The sequence below is a fragment of the Pseudonaja textilis genome, chromosome 1 (assembly GCF_049901715.1).
Source record: "Pseudonaja textilis isolate UNSWEBS1 chromosome 1, rPseTex1.2, whole genome shotgun sequence".
Taxonomy (NCBI): Eukaryota; Metazoa; Chordata; class Lepidosauria; order Squamata; family Elapidae; genus Pseudonaja; species Pseudonaja textilis.
The window spans coordinates 128804282-128825393 of record NC_141990.1 but is presented as its reverse complement, the minus strand read 5'-3'; the positions used below and the strand labels follow the sequence as shown (position 1 = coordinate 128825393).

Sequence of the window (21112 nt, the reverse complement as noted above, 5' to 3'; positions counted from 1 at the left end):
CTAGCAGAATGCAAGATCACAGGAGAGAGAGAGAGAGAGAGAGAAATGAATCAGATTTAGATGCCTAAATTAGAATGGTGCTCAAGGGAAGACTGAGGAGTAAATCCTACAGAGAAGATTTCACAACCCAGCATTAATGCTTTGCATTGCTTAAACTCTCCTGCTTTAGCAAATAGAAAGAAGGGAGACCTATTATTTTTTTGGTCAGAATAATATTACTTAAGAAATAATTTTAAAAGACTCAAACATCTCACTAGAATTGCCCTGACTAACAAATTATCAGAAGAAACCAGTTCATTTACAAATACCTGGGTTTAGCCATGCTTCAGGAACCAAACATAGGGCCTTGCTTATCCTTAATTAAACAGCTGAATTTTTCCATCCCAGTGTGAACTCAAAAACAGAAGATAAAATACTGAAGGCTGGCTCATATGGAATCTGGCAGTCACTGTTTCTAGGAATGTTCTGTAGGAATCTGCCTATTTGTCTTGTCTGTCTGTCTGCATATTTATGCTAGCCTTTTGACTAAATGTTCAGTCTCTTCCTACAAACTAGTATTGACAGTTCTTTGGACAGAGAAGACATGCTATATTTTCTATCCATAAACTTACAGGATGTACTCATAAAATCACTTGACAAGGTTAAGTAAATAGGTAGTAACAGCATTTACAAATTCACTAAAATTGGTTAGTGTTATATCTATTTCAGCCTTGGCATTTTGTGGACAATCTAAAGGTTTGGTTAATTTATGATTCAATATGTTGTTTGAACCCAGGAAACCAGTTAACTCTTACTCACTTAGAGGTACCAAAATTTCCATTGGTTTGTGAAATTTTATGTGCCCAATTTTACAACCTTTTTTTAACCATGGTTGTTAAGTGAATCACTGCTATTGTTAAGTGAATCCTGTGCCATTCCCCACTGATTTTGCTTATTAGAAGCCAGCTGGGAAGGTTGCAAATGGTGACTACATGACCCCAGAATGCTGCATCCATTGTAAATAAATTGCCGATTGCCAAGAGCTCAAATTTTGATTCACCTGTGGATGTTATAACAGTTATAGATATAAGGATTGTTTGCAAGTCATTTTTCCCCAATGTCACTGTAACAGTCACTAAATGAATGGTTGTAAGTCAAGGACTATCTGTAAAGTATATTACACGAACAGACAAAGACTTTAACCAGATAGTCTCACCACTTTGGGATACAATTTCAAATCTCACAATCCTTTAGATGGGGCAGAAAGAAAGAGGAGCTGGCTACTACTTCAATTCTTGTTCAATTGTTTTTATTATTTACCATCTTCAAGCATCTAACAATATCAGAAGTTCATAGGGGTATTTTCTAATTGCCCATCCTATAAAATCTAAGGGCCTGATGAAAATATGGACTTGAGAAGTTTCTTAATCATGGTCTAGTGCTGTTAGGACAACTCACCTCAGGACAACTTGCCATGGCTATCTCGCCATAGGACAACTCACCTTCACATCAATATTGTCAATATTGTTACTCTTTTCTATACTCTCTTCGAATAAATCTACATCCATACAAATACATACATCACTGGAATCCTCTGATAGTTCAATATATAAATGGACAGCACTGAAAAGTAGTGTGGTTGCATTGATATGACATAACATTGTGTTTGAGTTGGGTGATGGCTTATTTGAATATGCTGTATTCATCACTGTGATTGAAGTTATATCTGACTTGCCTAATACTTTTTTTTGTGCAGTAGTTGCAGAGGGTGCACTTATATATATATTATTATAAAGTATGTTTTCAATTATTGTAGCACAACAGCCTTATTAGTTAGTAGCAGGTTATATATTTCTGATCACAAAACAAATGCTTTAGAAATTCAATTATCAATTCATGCTAATGCTTGCTCAGTAAACAGAAGAAACATATAATATAAATTTGAACAGTGCAATCATTTATATCCACTAAAAAGTAAATATTTAATCTGATAGAGTGTAGAACTAAATTGCTTATTTTAATCATTTTTTGCTTTTCATTTAAACAGTGATTATAATTCACTAATTGGTCAAGCTATTATGATACAATCTACTATAATGGCATTAGTAAGGGAAGTTCACTGCAAAATGAATAGATATTTTGAAAGCAATGAAAAATTCCAGTCAAGACTTGTTCTATCAGCTTTCAGTCTTGGGCTTCAAATTTTGGCCTTTATGGTATTTTCATTGTCTCTACAGATTGCTAACAATGTAGAAAGAACTATGAACCATGAATTCAGAAAGCAATATAGTGTGTAATTGTGCTCAAGAGGTCAAAGTCTTTCTATTGCTGCAGTAGCTATGCTGGATACACACTAAGAATGAGATACCAGGGTGAATTTATTTTTTCAGTGATTATATTAAATATTGAAACACAATTCTCCTTTTAGTGCCTCAGTAGATACTGGATACTTAAAAGTTCTGACTTAGACTGTTTTCTCTTAATAGTTTATTCTTTAAAATGTTGACTTAATCATTCTATTTGCTGTATGACATACATTCTGCAAAGTGAATTTATTTAGCTATAGGTAGACTCTACACTCGGCATTATATTCACTGATGATGAGGAGTAAGAATTCTGGAGGGGAAAAAAATCCAATAATTAATTTATCATCTCTGCTATTTATGAATGTTGCCCTAGGATTCTGGCATCCAACAGGAAGGACGAAGAGCTTCAGCCATCACACAAGAAAAGCTTCCTCAGTCACAGGTATACAGCACAAAAGGGCAGGGACTTGGCAGCCTAAATGTTGATTTGTGTGTGACTGCTGTGGTATGAAGTTGTAGACTGCTGAGTTATGATCAATATAAAGAAAAACAGTTGTTTCTTCAGTGAGCTGAAGCCTTAGACTAAAATTCATAGTTAAGAGTAGGTTTTCTCTTCATGCTTTAATCCTGCCAAATAGATGTCAAAGCTCATACTTCAGATCTCCTTCTTAGGCTTCTCTTTCTCTTTCTCTCTCTCTCTCCCTCCCCCTCCCCCTCCCTCTCCTCCCTCTCTCTCACACACACAATTTGAAGACTCTGCAGGATAACTGTAATTATAATGCCTTGAATAGCACATTGTCCTACCTTTTAATTAGTTAGCAATATATCAGAGGGTCTTGTCTGATGTCTGCAAAACATAGCAATTGTTGGTGAAGACAAATTGTGAAAATGTATGTATAAAAAAATGCACTGGCTAAATCTTTCTAACGATGTTATAGAAACGTTCTCCTGGATAGAAACTCATAATTTCAATATACAAATAGGAAATTTCATTTTTAAATGTTAAAAAAAAGAACACCTAGCTATCTCTACATTCTTTTTAGTTCCTAGTGCTTGAATAAAAATATTATCTACGCTGTATGCTCTGAATTACAGTTTTATCCTTGCAGTTACTTGCTTTGGGGGAGGGGGAATATCAAAATATAGACTTGTTCATTTGTTGCCTGAAATATTAGAGTACATAGAAATACGCAACAGTAGTAACAGTGGTTAAGAGTTTTAGTAACCTCACATATTTTCAAAACTGAATTTAGCGTTTTGTTTATTTTTTTGGCAAAAGATGTATGCTAGGTGACTGTTCCTGTTAATGTTCATTTAGGATGGTAAAGCTCCAATCCATCCCCAGCAAGATCAATGGCAAAAATTCTTTACATTCTTAGTGCCTCTGCCTAACAGCTAAATGTTATAGGCCCCAGAAGAAAAGCTCTGTTGTGTTGCTGTACTTGTTGCTTTTCTTACATATATTGCTTATCTTATCCTTTAAATAGTTTGTTATTTTTGCATTTTGAATAATGACTTGATTACAATATTTAGTTAAATATTATTTACATAAACTTATACATTAATAACAAAGAGCTATCCTAGAAACATATTTTGAATTTTTCTGCTTCATTAACCTGTGCATGCTTTTTTGAGGAATAAGCCCCATTCATTTCAATGGAATTTCCTTCTTATTTGACATACATGGCATTCCCAACACAAGGAAATGCACTTCTAATCCAGTTATAATCTACATAGAGAATTTATCTTGTTCTTAAGATATCCTTGTGTTTCTTACAGTGTAAGTAAGAAATGGACTCAGACCTCAACATTGTGTAACTTTCCTTGCAACCATACAAAGGTGATTTGCAGTTGTTTTCTTTCAGCTAGGAGGTTTTTTTTTTAAATTACCCAGTTCAACTCATAGTCTTGGAATTTCCTAACTGCCTCCCTTCCAAGTATTACATAGGGTTGACCCTACTTAGTTTCAAAGATCAGGCAACCACAGCTATCTGCTGCCACCTGCTGATCAATCCTCACACTGGCAGGGATAATGGGTATGAAAAGGGATGACTTTTATATAGGGAAACACCCTTTTCTAAATTGTGGAATAATCCGCCACACCACTTTATTCAACATCCCATTTTATCTTATGCCTTTTATTTAAAAGTATAAAAATATACCGTTACCATAACCTTAAATACAACAAAATGTGTTGTTTTATAAATTGAAATGTGTTTTTCCCCAAAAACTTTGCTTTCCTCCCTGCTAATCTACACTTCAAAACCATTTAAGTATATTATGAGTACAAACTAAGATTCTAGCTTTGTTTGTATATAATGGAAACCAATATAACGAATGAAAAAAGTCATTACATTTGGCCAGCAGGAGAGAAGTTTTCCACACTCCCAATCTCATATTATTTACTTTCTTTTTTTATCCTAGACAGGGTTTGATAAGGTTCTAGTGCTCATAATATTTTTTAAAAAATTTTATTCAGTTTTTCACATTAAAAACAAAAATCTCTTTTTAGTGGACAACGTATTTCTGGGTTATCACCTTTACATACAAATATGACAGCAATTATACATTCATATATGCATACTTAATTCTATTATTACCTTTTCCATTCCAAATTTTCAGTAAGGAGAGAAACAAACACATTAATTCTAGCCTCTTTCATTAATCTCAATCGAAACATTTTTTTGTTTCATTTCAATTATTTCAAATATAATCCTTTAATATTTATTTTAAAAATAAAGATAAACAATATATGTTTGCGTAATAATAATAATAACAATAACAATAATAATAATGTTACCAATGTCTCTCCTTGCTTTTAATAGTCTATGTTAACTTATTAATTTAGTTGGTTCTTTGGTCTGTCATATTCCCTTTCCATTACACATTATTTTTATAAATTCTAGATTAATACAAATTTTAACACTAAAAAAAAAAAAAAAAGTATAGGTTTCCCCCCTTTTACTGCTTTGAGTGTGACACCTCAATGATTAAACTATACCTTTATTCCCTCATCTTGATTCCCAATAAACCATTATTTTTTAGGAAGTTACAATAATAATCATTACATCTTTTCATTTGGATTCCACAGCATATTTCCCCCCCTTGATTTTTAATAAGAGTTATCAGTATCTATATTACCCTATTTTCTAAATAGTTTTAATTGCAGAAATATTCTTATTACCCCTTGTCACCCTGCAGAATCCCCCTTTTAATTCATCAACCATTATCTCTGAACAATTTCTTTTCAACATTTTACTATTTCCGTATTTCTTTATTTCATGCACCTGTTTCTTACTGCTTCTCCTCCCCCTCTTTTCCCCATATCTTTTCTCATTCCAATTTATATCCCTCTCTTTCTTAATATCTTCCTTTCCCTGTTTCTGCTGGGTCTTTCTGCCTTTCCCAATTTTACAGGTATTCCCTTTGATTGCCTTCTTAAATTTCAACTTTTTAACCTTCCTTCTTTCTCCACTTCTTTGTAGTGTTCTTTGTGTTACTTGTCTATTTAAAATGTCTTCTCCTTGAGTCGACTCCTCCTCCTCTGAAGCTCTTTCTTCTTGTTCTTCAATCACCATTTCCATTTTTTCTAACACAGAGCAAAGTGATTCGCCTCTTTCCTGTAGTAATTCTCTCATATTTTTAAGTTCCATTTTTAATTCCCGAAGAGATATCATCATTACACACTCTTATATTTTATGATCGTTAAAGTCCACAAAAACAAAACAAAACACTTTTACCTTTCTTCTTTCAATTTTCTAAAGTTCTCAGTTATTCCAGGCCAGGGTCTATACCAAAAACATCAATCAATCCCACAGTCAGTCTTTCCTTGCTTTTTCCTTTATTCTGGTTCTACTTTCACTTTCTAAGATTCTTACTTTGTTTCAATATTTCTTTAATGTTATATCCACACAAGTTCATTCAGAAACAGAATGCTTTCCGTTTTGTTTGAGCTCAAGTTTTTGTCAAAAGGTGGCACTCTCCATTATACAAAGTCTTCACCTTTCCCCCCTCTTTTTTATTTAGGGTTTTTTGAACCTCAATATTCCAGCACAGTCCAGTCTCCAATTTGTACAAGTTATTATTATTATTTTTTGACAATCTTTAGTCCAGCTTTATTTTATGCCTGTTTATTCCCAAAATATTTTAGTCCAATTTAATTAAATCTTTAGTTCCAGCTTCTTCCTTTCCCGGTTCGAAGCCCCGCTTAGCTGTCAAAAATATTTTCTTTTTTTTTTCCTGTCCCTTTGTAAGTTCGCTGCTCATTTTTCTTTTCTTAAAAATTCCATGTTACCTTAATCCTGGAGTACTTTTGTTTAATTGTATTGCCCAGTTGTCCCGGTTCAGATGTTATCCACCTCTTTCTTCCCTCCTGCACAAATCTTAATCCAGCTGAGTCCTTCTCGTCGGGGTGGCCATTTTAAACCACCACTGCAGTCGTCTTCGGGAGGAAAAAGACCAAGCCCAGGGGGGAGATGCGGCTCCCCTCAACCTGGCTTGTGGCTTCCCCTTACTCCGCCGCCCCTTCAAGGAAGCTTCAGTCCCTAATCGTAATGATCGGGGCTCTCCAACGAAAGAGCACGAACCATAGCCACAGAGAGTTGCGATCTACGGTCCATCAGCGAGGAGGCTCCGCCTTCTTTGTAGATCTCATAATTTTCAATATACTTTTGGAAGTTTTCAGAAAGATATTATACACTTCATGTTTTCTAGCTTTGTACAAAGTCAAACTCTGTAATGTGGCTGGATATGTAAAGAAACCTCTTTGGAGTGTTAAAGCAGCTTCACATTTCACTTCACTGTTTTAAAGTCTAGCTCTGGTATGCAGTGAAAGTGTGCTAAATATCTACCTACTTCTCAATATATAACCAGTTTTTCTTTAAATTTACATCATGTTCTTAACTGTAGTGTCTGCAACTCTTCCACAAATACAGCAATTATATACTCTTGTTTATCTTCTTCACAGATTCAAAGCAGAGTAGTATCTCTATATCTATCTATCTATCTATCTATCTATCTATCTATCTATCTATCTATCACAATAATAAGTTTAGTTTTGTCATTGAAAGGCTTGCATGATTTGCTTATTTATCTTAAAAAAAAAAGAATGTTGATTTCTTAAGTGTAGAAGTTAGACTTCTTTTGATTACATATATCAAATAATAGTTTCCCTAACATTCATAGTAACAAATGTTTTTGTTTAACATTTCCCTACAAATTTATTAGGTTAAAAAATATATAATGAACTAGAAATATTCCAATGCATCATATTTTTTACTCACCATTTTAGCTTGTCTTTCTTTTCTTTAAACCAGGGCTGACAACCTTTCATTGTCATTAAGCACTTGATATTTTGGGACCAAGGGGCATGGGACAATGGGCACGGTAAGGATACATAATGCGTAAATATGTGGATGGGTCCATGATGGTGGGGAGGATGAGGTGGAAGTCATGAGTACGTTTTTCTTTAGGAAATTGTGTTAAGCTTTAAAAAAAACAAAACATATGCCATAGCTTTCATGAACCTTGTTATTTAAGTTGTTCTGTCCCTTAAATCTATGTAAGATTTACATGCAATATTATTTCCTAATAGTATTTTTGAGAATTTGTCAAGATGCAATGCAGTTCATGGGGAAAAGGTAAGAAAACCTGCTTATTAAAAAAAATCTTCTAAATTTGAAGCTGGCATATATCTGCCTCAAATTTCAGTTGAATGGAATTAGTTGGTGACACTTTAGTTTGGTCTGAGGATCTAGCCACTGGAGCATCAAACTGAGGTGCAAAATAAACAAATGTCCTATGTAATCATCCAGTCCTCATTGATCTCAATGTTTTATGCATGAGAGAGGAGGATTAAAAGTGTCTGGAAGAGTTATGGTGAATGTTCTTTACTAAATTACAGTTTGCTTCATTATCCAATGGAAAGTGAAGGGGAACCTTCTAGCTGACAAAAACAATAACAGTCACACTTAAAAAAAAAAGCTGCTTACCGGTGGTGTGCTGAAAATATAGAACGATGAACCTTTCAGTGCCAGGAACTTGAATGTATACAGTTGGGGGGAGTCTTCTCCCTGGAGCCTCTCATTCACCCACCCCATATGTATCACCTTCAGTGAACAAAAATGTTTACAAATTAATTTCAATTTACTACTATAACTATTCATGTAGAGCATCTAGTCAATATGTTTTTCACGCATAGATCTATATGCTTTGTCCATAAATTCTGATCCAGCACCTTAAAGTTATTGTGGATATTATAGCAAAGAAGGAATGTGCATAATCCTACAATTATGGGAAACTGAACAACACAGAACAGCAAGACAGATTTGGAGGCAGAAATATACGTATGTTATAGCTACAGAACACGCGAGGCCAAGTTAAAGCACTTGTGTTGTATGATTAACACATACAAGGACCTAGTTTTATTATTTCTTTAATGAAGAACATTCCATGGGAACTTAAAGTTTTTAGTCCAAAATCGGAATATTAGAATATTGGAAAATCTCAGGGGGATCTTCAGCTGATACAACATACGTGGACACTACAAACCCAATAATACATTAAGGCAGAAGCTTATCCACCCAGACACAAAAACCCAGGCATAAAGTGAGCAACGCGGTATATGCAGTACAGTGCAGTGAGCCATGTGCAGATCTGTACATTGGGAAAACAAAATAACTACTCCATAAATGCATGGCACAACATAGGAGAACAAATCGATCAGGACAAAATTCAGCAGTCCATCTGCATTTAAAAGACAAAGGCCACTCTTTTGAAGACAGCAAAATTTACATTTTGGACAGAGTGGATTGCTGGTTTGAAAGAGGGTCAAAGAGGCCATCTATGTCAAAATTAATTCTCTCAACAGAGGGGGAAGGATGCAACATCATCTATCTCAAGTCTACAACACAGTCCTTTCAACAGTTCCAAGAAGGCTCCACACCCATTTGCACTACTCAGATGACCCTGATGACCCCGATGGCCTCAATGACTCTCTAAAAGAATGCAAATGACCAGCTATCTGGAAGGAGTATTCTCCACCATCCAGTCAGAGCTGAAGAAACTTCTTGGATGAGAAGTGAAACATCTTCAAAGAAAAACCAGAAAGTCCAGTTGCCTCTAGAAAAAGCATCTTTGGGGCAACCGTGACCTGGACAACTGAGAATCTCCATAGACATTTTTGTCCAATATTCTACAAATCAACTGCCTACCCCAAAACACAGGCTATTATTAGTTTTGAATGCAGAGAAGAATTGGTCACAGATCCATCACTTAAGTTCTTTACACATATGAATTCAAATTAGAAAAAAACTTTTAGAATGTACAGAACTGTTTGATGAGAGCAGTCTTCCTTATAAAGTAGACCAGATCAAGAGAGATTCTATGGAAGATTCAAAATTACTTTTACTTATATTGGCTATACTGACATAATCTTGCAACTCTGATTGTACTTCCCATCCTCCCTCTTTTATATTTAACTCTGCAATGTTTTAATAATCCTCGTTCATCCTTTAGACTTAAGCAATGTGTCCTTTTGGGTTGCTTTGATAATGGATCTTCTTATCTCATCGTCGTTTTCTTTACTCTCCACATGAGCTCCACATGTTCTCCATCTGTATTACACACACAGTCACAACTTCTGTCAAACCCCTTCAGTTCTGCACCAATAAAGCAGATCTGAAGGCACAGTGAAGGTGGGTTGAATGAATTTAGAGAGAACAATTCGAGGAACTCCAGCTCTTCTTTATTATGGTTTGTATGATTCACACATTCAACCAAACCGCAAGCTTCATAAAGTGACCCAGAAGAGTTGCCCTTTCTTCCAAAGAATGAATTTCTTTAGGAATTCAGTCTATTGTGCTGGATAAAGACTGATAGCTCAGTCCTTGGGGCCAATCAGCATAGCTCCAGCTATGCTGGAGTATCTAGTGTTGCTGGGGGTGCCAATACTTTTGTGCAATGGATATGGATCAGAAGAACCATGTAGCGTTTGCAATGGACTAACCCGAAGTCTTCACTCCGGTCCGTGTTTCTAGCGGGAACACGGACCGTTCCTATTGGCTGATGCCATTTGACAGCCGGCTATAAAAGGAACTGTCAAACGGCATCAGCTGTTGCCAACAGCTGGCTGCCTTGTTAGCACGGCAGCCGCGGCAACCCTTTATTGTGGCAATAAAGTTACAGTTCACTCCAAGTTTTGCCTCAGGTTATTACCACCGCTCCACAACACTGGTGACGAGGGCAGAATACCAATAAGAGGCAGCCGGGCAAAGAATCGCTGAGCAAAGTCACTACAAAAAGAGCCAAAGTCACTACGAGCTGATTGTCATTTAAAGAGCTACTGTCGCTATTCGCGAGAGCGAAATTCAACTTTCCTTCGGAAGAGACAGCACCGCCGAAGCGAGATGACTTCGAACCCTGCATTCCCGCCTTTCAGACCGACAGCTGAGACATGGGAGTCATACAGAAACCGATTTGACTGCTTTCTAGATGCCATAGACCTTGCTTACGCTACCGACCATAGGAAAAAGTCCTACTTTTTAAGTTTTTGCAGAGCCACAGTGTTTGACACTGCTACGGCATTATTGGATCCACGTTCAGTCAAGACTGTTCCTTGGGAAGAATTGCAGGAAATTCTTTCCAAGCACTATTCCACTAAGCCATCCCAAATTGCCAGAAGACATGCTTTTAGGAGGCGGATTCAAGCTGAGGGAGAAACTATTAGTGAATACATGGCTGCCCTAAGGACAGCCACTTTGCATTGTAGGTTTAGAGACTATCTAGAGGACATGCTATTAGACCAAATCGTTTGTGGAATCAGAGATTTGAGGCTGCAAAGGCGCCTATTGGCTAAACGAGATTTAACCCTAACGATAGCTATTGAAGAGTCTCAAGCTGCTGAACTATCTGCACTTTCAGCAGCGGAAATTCAGGGGAATCCAATTAGCCAGAGTAGCTCAGCCATCAATTACGATGAGGCATCCTTAGAAGAAGGCTCTGATGGGGCTAACAGTGTAAATCACCTCAGGCAGCAAAAAACCAGTCAAGGGGAAATTAGACCAAACCCCAGTCTACCTCCCTGGCATCAGCCCATTTGCCTAAGCTGTGGGGGAAACCACCCCAAGGCATCCTGCAAGTTCAGGAATGCCATTTGTCTAAAATGCCAAAGGAAAGGTCATTTAGCCAGGATCTGTCAAGCAGGAAAGACTTTTACCCAAAAGCCTCAGACAACCCAATTTTTCCAAAGACAAGCTGAAGACTGTTATATCTGCTGTCACATCAACCAGACAAACAAAGGCTCTAACAAAATTAGTGTTTGTGTTTCCATAGAAGGTAAACCTTGCAGGATGGAAGTTGACCCAGGCTCAGCACTGTCCATCATCTCCTGGGGCACCCTTAAAAAGCTACTTCCCAGAATGATTAAGAAGAAGCTTCTAGACTGCCAGTTGACCCTATGCGACTACCAAGGCAGAACCATCCCATTCCTCGGAAAAGGCAAGTTTTTTATACAATTCAAAAATTTTAAAGGTCACTTGCCTTTAGTGGTAGGGAATGGCGCCCTCCCTAGCCTGTTGGGATTAGACTGGTTCCCTGCCCTTGGCCTCCATGTAACCGGAATCCACTCTATTTCAAATGCTGAAGTGGATACATTGTTTAAAGACTATGCTGATGTGTTCAGCGAAGGGCTGGGTTGTTATTCAGGAACCCCAATATCATTCAACTTGGACCCTCAGGCAGTACCAATCCGTTTAAAGCCTCGAAGGGTACCATTTGCAATCTGCCCCAAATTAGACATTGAGCTAGACAAATTAATCAAACAAGGGGTATTGGAGCCTGTGGACTTCGCAAAATGGGAGACCCCAATAGTTGCACCCCTAAAGAAAGACGATAGCGTGAGAATCTGCGCTGATTACAAGATGTCATTGAACAGATATTTACAAATCAGCGCCTATCCAGTCCCTGTTATCCAGCACTTCCTACATTCTTTTGAGCCAGGAACCATTTTCACTAAATTAGACATGTCACAGGCCTATCAACAGTTCCCTGTTGATGACACAGCCACTGAACTGCAGACTATAGTAACGCACAGGGGCGCTTTCAAATGCAGGCTCCTCCAATTTGGCATAAGTGTAGCCCCTGGGATTTTCCAATCCTTAATGGAAAGACTTCTCCAAGGACTACCAGGCATAGTTCCCTACTTGGATAACATTTTAATATCTGCCATTGACAAGCCTCAGTTACTGCAAAGAGTCAGAGCAGTCCTCAATCGTTTCTGACAGCATGGCCTTAAGTTAAAAAAAGACAAGTGCACTATTGCCACCACACAAGTAGAATTTTTGGGATACAGAATTGACGCCTCTGGTATACACCCAATTGAGTCCAAAGTGAGGGCTATCCACGAGGCACCCACGCCTACTAACAAGACTGAGCTCCAGGACTTCTTAGGACTTCTTAACTTTTATGCTTCATTCTTGCCTCACAAAGCTTCCGTTGCAGAGCCTCTGCATAGACTTTTGGACAAGCAATCCCCCTGGCACTGGAGGCCTAGGGAAACCCATGCTTTCCACGCTGTCAAATCATTACTTACATCCAATGCTATCCTGATACAATTTAATGAACAATTGCCTTTAGTTCTAGCTGCAGATGCTTCTCCTTTTGGCATAGGGGCTGTTTTAAGTCATAGACTGCCTAACGGTTCTGAGGCACCCATTGCCTTTTTCTCCAGGACCTTTTCCTCAGCCAAGTGCAATTACAGCCAAATTGACAAGGAGGCTTTGGCTGCAGATGCTTCTGTCAAAAAATTCCATGAGTTTCTATATGGACACCATTTCGAATTGATCACGGATCACAAGACTCTGCTAGGCCTTTTGTATGGCGAAAAACAACCCCCTCAGATTTTGTCTCCAAGAATGACCAGGTGGACTTTATTTCTGGCTGCCTATTCCTATATGCTGGTTCATCGTCCTGGCAAGAGTCTATGCCACACTGACGCTCTTAGTCGCTGCCTTCTGCCTGTTCCTGTAGAAGATCCTGCACCAACAAATGCTGTTTTCCAGATCAACGATCTCAAACTCCTCATCACTGCCCTTGACATTGCTGTCCACTCTTCTAGGGACAAGGTAATCACCCAAGTTCTGGACTGGGTGGGAAGGGGGTGGTCAGCAATTTCTTATGCCCCCGAATTCCTGCCCTTCAAAATCCGCCAGCAAGAACTATCTTCTTTGCAAGGCTGTTTACTTTGGGAAACTAGGGTAGTTATCCCTTCCAAATTGCAAGACTCAGTTTTAGAGGTCCTGCATGAAGGCCATCCTGGCATTGTCAGAATGAAGGCTCTGGCTCGCAGTTATGTATGTTGGCCAGGCATGGATGCTCAAATTACAAGTTGGGTGAACGCTTGTCAGCCATGCCAGGCTACCAGACCTGTTCCACCCACCCACATCCACTCCAGGCAAGTAGGAAGATTCTGGGGCCCTTTGGTCCCGGTTGCATATTGATCTGGCTGGCCCCATTCATGGGCATACATTCCTGGTAATGGTGGATTCATTTTCAAAATGGATAGATCTGGCCTTAATGACCACCACAACTTCACAAGCTGTCACTAAGGCTCTAACAAGGATATTCACTACCCATGGCCTCCCTGACACCATTGTGTCTGATAACGGCCCCCAGTTTACTTTCTGTGAGTTTGAGGTTTTCCTAGCCAACCTAGGGATAAGGCACACCCTTACAGCTCCTTTTCATCCTGCCAGTAATGGCCTGGCTGAAAGGGCAGCCAGGTCAGTTAAGGAGGCCCTGGAAAGGTTTGGCCCTATAGACTGGCACTCTAAGCTTGCTAGGTACCTCTTGACCCAACACACAACCCCCTGTGCCACCACTAATAAGTCTCCAGCTGAGCTCCTCATGGACAGACATCTGAGAACCACCCTAGACAGGCTCCATCCTCATTATGCCCCAGTCATCCCACTAGGGAGTTTGCTCAACATGACTGGGTCTATGCCCGGAACTACGTGGGTCACCCCTTGTGGATGCCAGGGCGAATTGTGGCAGTAACTGGTCCTAAGTCTTACAGGGTCCTGCTGCAAGACGGACGGATCTGGCGCCGGCACATCGACCAACTTAGAAGACGTTGGAGTGTGGTTACAGATGGCCCTCATTACGTCCCGAAAGAAAAAGAACTGCCGGCGCACACAGAAACTTCCCTGAGACCTGACAAGCATGCAAGCCTATCAGAATTGGCATCGGTCTCTCGCCCAGAGTCGCCTGGATCTGAGACACCAGTTTCTTCAGCTCCAGAAGTTGCCCAGCAAGCGGAGGACTTCCTTCCCACAGCAGCTTCACCAGAACTGAGATAATCCGGCTGCCCGCACAAGAGAGCCTACCTTAAAACTACGCATGCTCCGTTCTGGGGAAAGGAGTGTAGCATTTGCAATGGACTAACCCGAAATCTTCACTCCGGTCTGTGTTTCTAGCGGGAACACAGACCGTTCCTATTGGCTGATGCCGTTTGACAGCCGGCTATAAAAGGAGCTGTCAAACGGCATCAGCTGTTGCCGCCAGCTGGCTGCCTTGTTAGCATGGCAGCCGCAGCAACCCTTTATTGTGGCAATAAAGTTACAGTTAAAGTTCGCTCCGAGTTTTGCCTCAGGTTATTACCACCTTTCCACAACAAACCACAACTGTTTGGCCAGCTCATAGCAAAGCTTGTCACTATTCATGGGTATAAACATTTGGGGGGAAAGACCACACTCTTTAGATCACGGGTGTCAAACTTACATCATCAAGGTGACATCATGTGATGTATTGGGACTTTTCCCTGTTAACTAAACTGGGCACAGGAGGGGCCAGCATGTGACACATCTGGCCCGTGGGCTGTGAGTTTGACACCCCTGCTTTAGATGGATTCTGTCAGGCCAGAAATAAACATCTGTCCCAATTAAATGATATTGCACAGTCTGACTATAGAAACAGCATTTAGAGAAAGTAACAATATTTCTAATGGCGTTGAAGGGCTGGGGAAAATATGAGTGATGATAACGTCTTCATTCAAGTTGAAGGTTTAGACCAACCTTGAAAAGAAAGAAGTGTCTGGAGAAGGAATTTTAGTCCCTATGAAAAATAGCAGTGGGTCTCTTTATAAGGCACATTCTCCTGCTTGACAACCTGACAGAGTTTTTGTTTCAGACTTTAGTAGATGCATCAGTCTTATCAGATGTTGTTATATAACTTGTTAAGTGAGGAAGAAGGTCTTGATAGACATGAAATTTATGAAGCCAAATGACACAAGTTGCTTATCAGACCCCTGGCAGAAGATTCAGAAATGAGAGAGAACAGCAAGGATCAAAGCTGAAGAGGCACCCAAAACAACTTTATCAAGATTGACTGGGCAGTTGCCCTGAAAAATCACAGTTAAACTAGGGAGAGTTAAATAGTCATCAGTTAGTGTCAGCTAATGGGCAGTGTACCCAAAGTGCCTAAACTAATCAGAAGCTGGTACTATACATAGGACCTACCAAACTTTTGTAAAAGGTCCTTGAGCACTCAATTCTTTGGAGGGACTCAGATGCTGAACACGGGGGGTGGGGGTTCCTCCCCCTTCTCATCTGCAGTTACAATTTTGCTTAGACTTCTTTGTTTATTGTTTCTGGTTGTCATTTGTGTGGCAAAGTAGAAACTGACAGAATAAAAAGCACAGATACCTATTCTGGATTTTTGTGCTTTTGAGAGCCAGATCACCAAAGCCAGAGAAAGACTTATATGGTAAAATGGAAATGACTAAGGAGTTGCAGCTACAGTATCAACCAGAACATTCCAGAGATGTACAATTGCCACTAAAATATTTATGTGAGCCTATTAAAGGAATCTACAATCCCAGCTCTTCCCAAACTTGTCCTGCAAATGTTGAAGGTTCGAAGCAAGTTTCGGTTGGATTTCGGGGAAAAGTGTAATTCTCACAGACTTTCCCAGTCTTAGGATATAATTCATTTTTGGCTTCTAGATGTCATGTATCTTAGTCTAAGTGACATGAGAGATCATCCTAGTCCATGGGTCACTGATTCTAGGAGTTGGCTAAATAAATTCACATATAAAAACTGGGCACATTTTGTTAGGTCAAACTCTGCCCAAATGACAGGTTTAAAAAAAAAAAAAAAGAAAACCTTCCATTTTTGTTTAGAAGTTTACATGTTGAAGTTTCAATGTAATTTTGACTTCACCTACCATTAAGAATAATTAAATATCTAGAAAAGAGAGCTGTATAATTCCCCAAGGGGAATGTTTTCAACTACTGTACTTTGTTGAAGAAGTTAGATTTCCTGGCATCACCTTATAGATATCATAGAAGTCATATAGAATAGATAGTTTGGAATGCAGTTAGCAAAGAAGTCAATCTGCAAACTCTGGGAACTAGAACATGAAAACTTAATTATGGAAGTGAGATGGGTGGTACCTAAATTTGATAAATAAAAAAATAAAAAAGACTATAGTGAAAAAAAAATACAAAGTAGGAAAGTCCTTATTTGCATATAAGAGACTATCTGTACTGGAAACAGTTAATCTATGGAGCAAGAATCCAAGAATTCTAAATAATAGTAAAAGGAAGGTAAAGGTTGTAACATGAGACTTGCAGAAAAATCTCTACTTTCAGGCAAAATCTCTGTAATAAAAGCAGAACATTTCCCTTTGCTTTTCTCCAACTTTTTCTTTGCAGAGGACTGGACATCTGCCCCACTTTGATACCTTTTAAAAAAATTTATCAAGATGAAAAGTATCTCCTCGTTGTGTCACTAGAACTCATCCTTCCTTCTCTTCTTCCTTCCTTGAATGTCACCATCCCACACAACCCCACTGCAAAAATCAGAAGAGAAAGAATTATTTCCTGCCAAGAAGTTCTGTGAATGTCAGCTACAACATTATGATGCATCGTTATTCTGGACAAGCACTTCATCCCAACCTTGATCACTCCCCCTAAGGCTCAAGAGCGAGTAGGCAGTGGGAAAGTGTTTATGCCAGCTTGAGAATCAGGGGAAGACAGAAAATATTTAATTCAGCCCCTAGATAAGGCCTCACTGGTTCAGAAATTGCTTTGGCTCTAAAACTCTTTTTTAATTCCATGTGTATGCCCGAAGAGCAGTTGGTAAAGAAAACGCAGCATTTCAGGGAGAGCTATCTTGAAGTCTTTATTATACCTAGTAACCTATATTATTTCCAGGATTTCTTAATTTCATTACATTGTAATCAAAGACTAAACACATCCATCCTGTTTCTCTGACTATTTACATAAACTGTGACAACTACTATTTGTGCACCTGTATTCTAAAACTGGAGTTGGCTACTCGGGTGATGCTTTGAGGAGCTGATTTGCAGAAAGTAACTATCATGGCTGCATTAGTACCTGAGGGTTATCCCTAATGCATATTATTGACAACAAATAATTATCTTTTGATAATCTGAAGTGAAAATGTATCTGGCTGAAAACTGAAATTCATATTTAAAACGAGATTTATATGTATATTAAGATGAGATCAGTCATCAAATATCTTTTAATCTGATATTTGATTAACAATGTGCTTGGAAGAAGTAATATTGGACATAAATACTCCAAGGTTTCTATAGTTTCTTTCCATAGTGGTCATGCCTTCATTTGGAAGTTATCCATGGGTTTAACATGTCTGCCTCACCATATGCAATATATAAGTACTCCAACATCATTTGCCTTGCCTGCATATGTAGCCTCTATTCTGCCTCAGGGTGATACTATTTTGGGAAAGTTGAGGTTTAGCATTTGATGTACTTCCTGCTAATTATAAAAAATATTCATTCCCTAATGTGAAGCGAGGTAGGTGAGTTTTGACAATTTCAGCCACCTGTCAAAACATGAACTGCAGGTTGGATGGGGTTTTCTATCTCTCTTGCTTTCTTGGGAAGTCTCATTTCATAGATCATGCATGGTAGCTGATCCACAAGGTGGTTTGGGCCTTCCTGGTATAGAGAAGAGACTCTCCGATTTTAGTTTATGAGGAAATTCATCCCATTCCATCACTAATCTATTGATCCAATCCATTGACTTTCTCTTGATATATCACTCTTTGTCACTCATTCATCTTCCTTGCTCTAATCTTTATACTACATCTGCCTTTTCTTTTCTTACTCTTTCTTTTGATATCTTACTTGCATTTTCTTTTGATATCTTTATTTTGATATCTTACTTGTCTTTCTCTTTCTTTCTTGTCTGCCAAACCTTGTGCTTTTCCTTGCAGTTGCTCATTCCTCTCTATCTAACAGAAGGGCAAACTCTTTTTTTTACACCTGATAAAGTCTCCCATGAGACTACTCGATCTATATAGGTCAGGAACCCACGCAGTGCCTAACTAGCATAATTTCCAGCTAAGATGGCCACTGAGGGGGGTCAATAGTGGGTGATGTTCGATCGCGGGAAAGAGACTCGAGACCAGTGTGACTTTCAGCTCTTTATTACTTTGTTAAGTCCTGTTCAAGATCTCGGCTCTGATGCCGAATGGTGATGCGTCGCAGGTCACGGTCAACGGTAGGGTTTCGTTGTATTGTATAAGAACTGATTCGGATGTCAACAGGTCCTTTATTCTTTGGAACTCCTGTTCTTCACGCTTGCCCCAGGACCAGGTGGCTGTCTTGTCTAACAGTCTATGTAGAGGCTCCGCCATTGTTGCCTTCTGGGGCAAAAAAACATTATAAAAGTTAATGAGTCCTAGGAATGCCTGTAGTTCTGTTTTGTTCTGTGGTCTGGGGGCTTCTTTGATGGTTTTAATTTTCTTATTGGTGGGGTGGATTCCATTCTTGTCAATTAGGTACCCCAGGAATTCCACTTTTTCGGTGCATAGCTGGCACTTTTCTTTTTTAACTTTGAGTCCTGCCTCTTTAAATTTTTGCAGGACTTTTCTGAGGCGGCTTTCCAATTGGTTTTTGTCCTTGGCAGATACCAGCATGTCATCGAAATAGGGCACCACCCCCTTTATTCCTTGTAACAACCATTCCATCAAGCTCTGGAACAACCCTGGGGCCACACTGACTCCAAATTGGAGCCTTTTGCAATGGAATGCCCCCCTGTGGGTCACAATGGTCTGTGCCTCGGCTGTTTCAGGGTCAACTGGCAGTTGCTGGTATGCCTGTGCCAGATCGAGCTTTGTGAAGACTTTTCCTCCCCCCAGCGAGTGTAGGAGGTGCTGTACCACCGGAATGGGGTATGCACTCTGCTGTAATGCGTGGTTGAGGGTGGCCTTATAGTCTCCGCAGATTCTCACGGACCCATCTGGCTTAATTGGGGTTACTATTGGGGTTTTCCACCATGCGCAATCTATTTGTTCCAGGACCCCTTGTGCGATGAGCTTGTCTAATTGCTCATCGATCTTTGGTTTGAGGGTGAAGGGGACTCGCCTTGGCTTTAAATGGATTGGGGCTATGTTTGGGTTCAGATTAAATGAAATAGGGGACCCACGGTACTTGCCTAGCTTCCCATCGAATACGTCCTGGAAGTCCTGCATTAGGCTCTCCTCCCAGTCTGTCTCAGTGACACGGTTGATGCCTGTCACTTCTATCCCCAAAGACTACTCTAGTCCCAGCAGGCTTGGATGGTCTCTATCTACGATGGTCAGTGGGAGGATTTCTGCGTGTCTTTTGAAGGTTATGTGAAAATGTCCGACTCCGACTACGGGGGTCCTGTTCCCCTGGTAGTCCTTTAAAGTCAATCTTTGGTTTTCTAGTTCACGTCTTTGTATGCTGGGTACTAGGCGCTTTATGGTGTCCCAGGATACCATCGACAGGTACAATCTGGAATCCATGGTACACTGCTGGCCTTCGATGCTGACCTGCACGTGTACCTTCTGGGCATTGGTTGCGCTCGAGTGCCCAATGGTAACTGTTTGATGGGTTTCCTCCTTCCGGCGGTTTTCGCTGAGCTGCTTGCTTCTGCCTTCACGGCTCCAACGGCTCTCTGTGTGCCTGTCTCTGGCCCTGGGGGATGTGCTGTCCCATCGCCTTGGGCTGTAGTTCTTTTTATTTCAGCAGACCTTAGCGATATGTCCCGTTTTTCACAATGCCTGCAAATAGCATCTAGGAAATGGCACCCTGACCGGGGGTGGTCTCCTCCACACCCAGCGCACTGGAACCCCGACTTATGACTTCTCCTCTCTTGTCTGTCTCGTTCCGACTGGAGTCTGTGTATTTCTTCCTCCTCCTCGTCGGTCTCAGAGAGGGAATCGATGTCCTCATGGTGCACGGTCATGGTGGTGGCTCTTTGGTTTTCCTCTGTTCTTTTTTCCTGGGATTGGCTTGCTTCTGTCGGTGTTTGCTGGGCTACCCCGTTCATTTGCCTCATGGCGGCTGCTGACTTTTTCACGGCTTCGGCTGCAGTGGCCTCAGCGATGGCTTCTGTGACCGTGATGTCTGGTCGGGTCAGCAACTGGCTCTGGAGTGTGAGGTCTCTTAGTCCGAGAACCACGCGGTCTTTCATGGCCTTGTCCATGTTAGAGAAGCAACACGCACCTCCGATGTTCCTCAGAGCCGCTATGAAGTCTCCAATGCTTTCCCCTTCTTTCTGGTCCCATTTATAAAACTCGTGCCACCGGATGAGGTTGGAGACAGCCGGTGCATAATGGGCCCGTAGTAGCCGGTCTAGGTCTGGCCACGCCATCTCTTTGACGTCCCAAGGCTTAGCCAATACCTTGGCCATTTTGAACACTGTGGGCCCGCAGTGTGTCAGGAACACAGCTCTCTTCCTCTGGTCAGTTGCATCCTGTAAGTTATTGCTTTCAAGGAACATGAGGAACCGATCGATATACGATTCCCAGTCCTCT

The 21112-nt window shown here is 40.1% G+C and overlaps 1 protein-coding gene across 1 annotated transcript in view; it reads right to left on the bottom strand.

The window, feature by feature from the left end:
• Positions 1-21112, bottom strand: part of SNTG2 (syntrophin gamma 2) — a 180892-nt gene that overhangs the window by 49528 nt on the left and 110252 nt on the right. The window contains exon 12 of the mRNA XM_026726560.2: positions 8276-8392. Coding sequence (XP_026582345.2) covers positions 8276-8392 — 117 coding nt within the window. The remainder of the gene's footprint in view (positions 1-8275; positions 8393-21112) is intronic.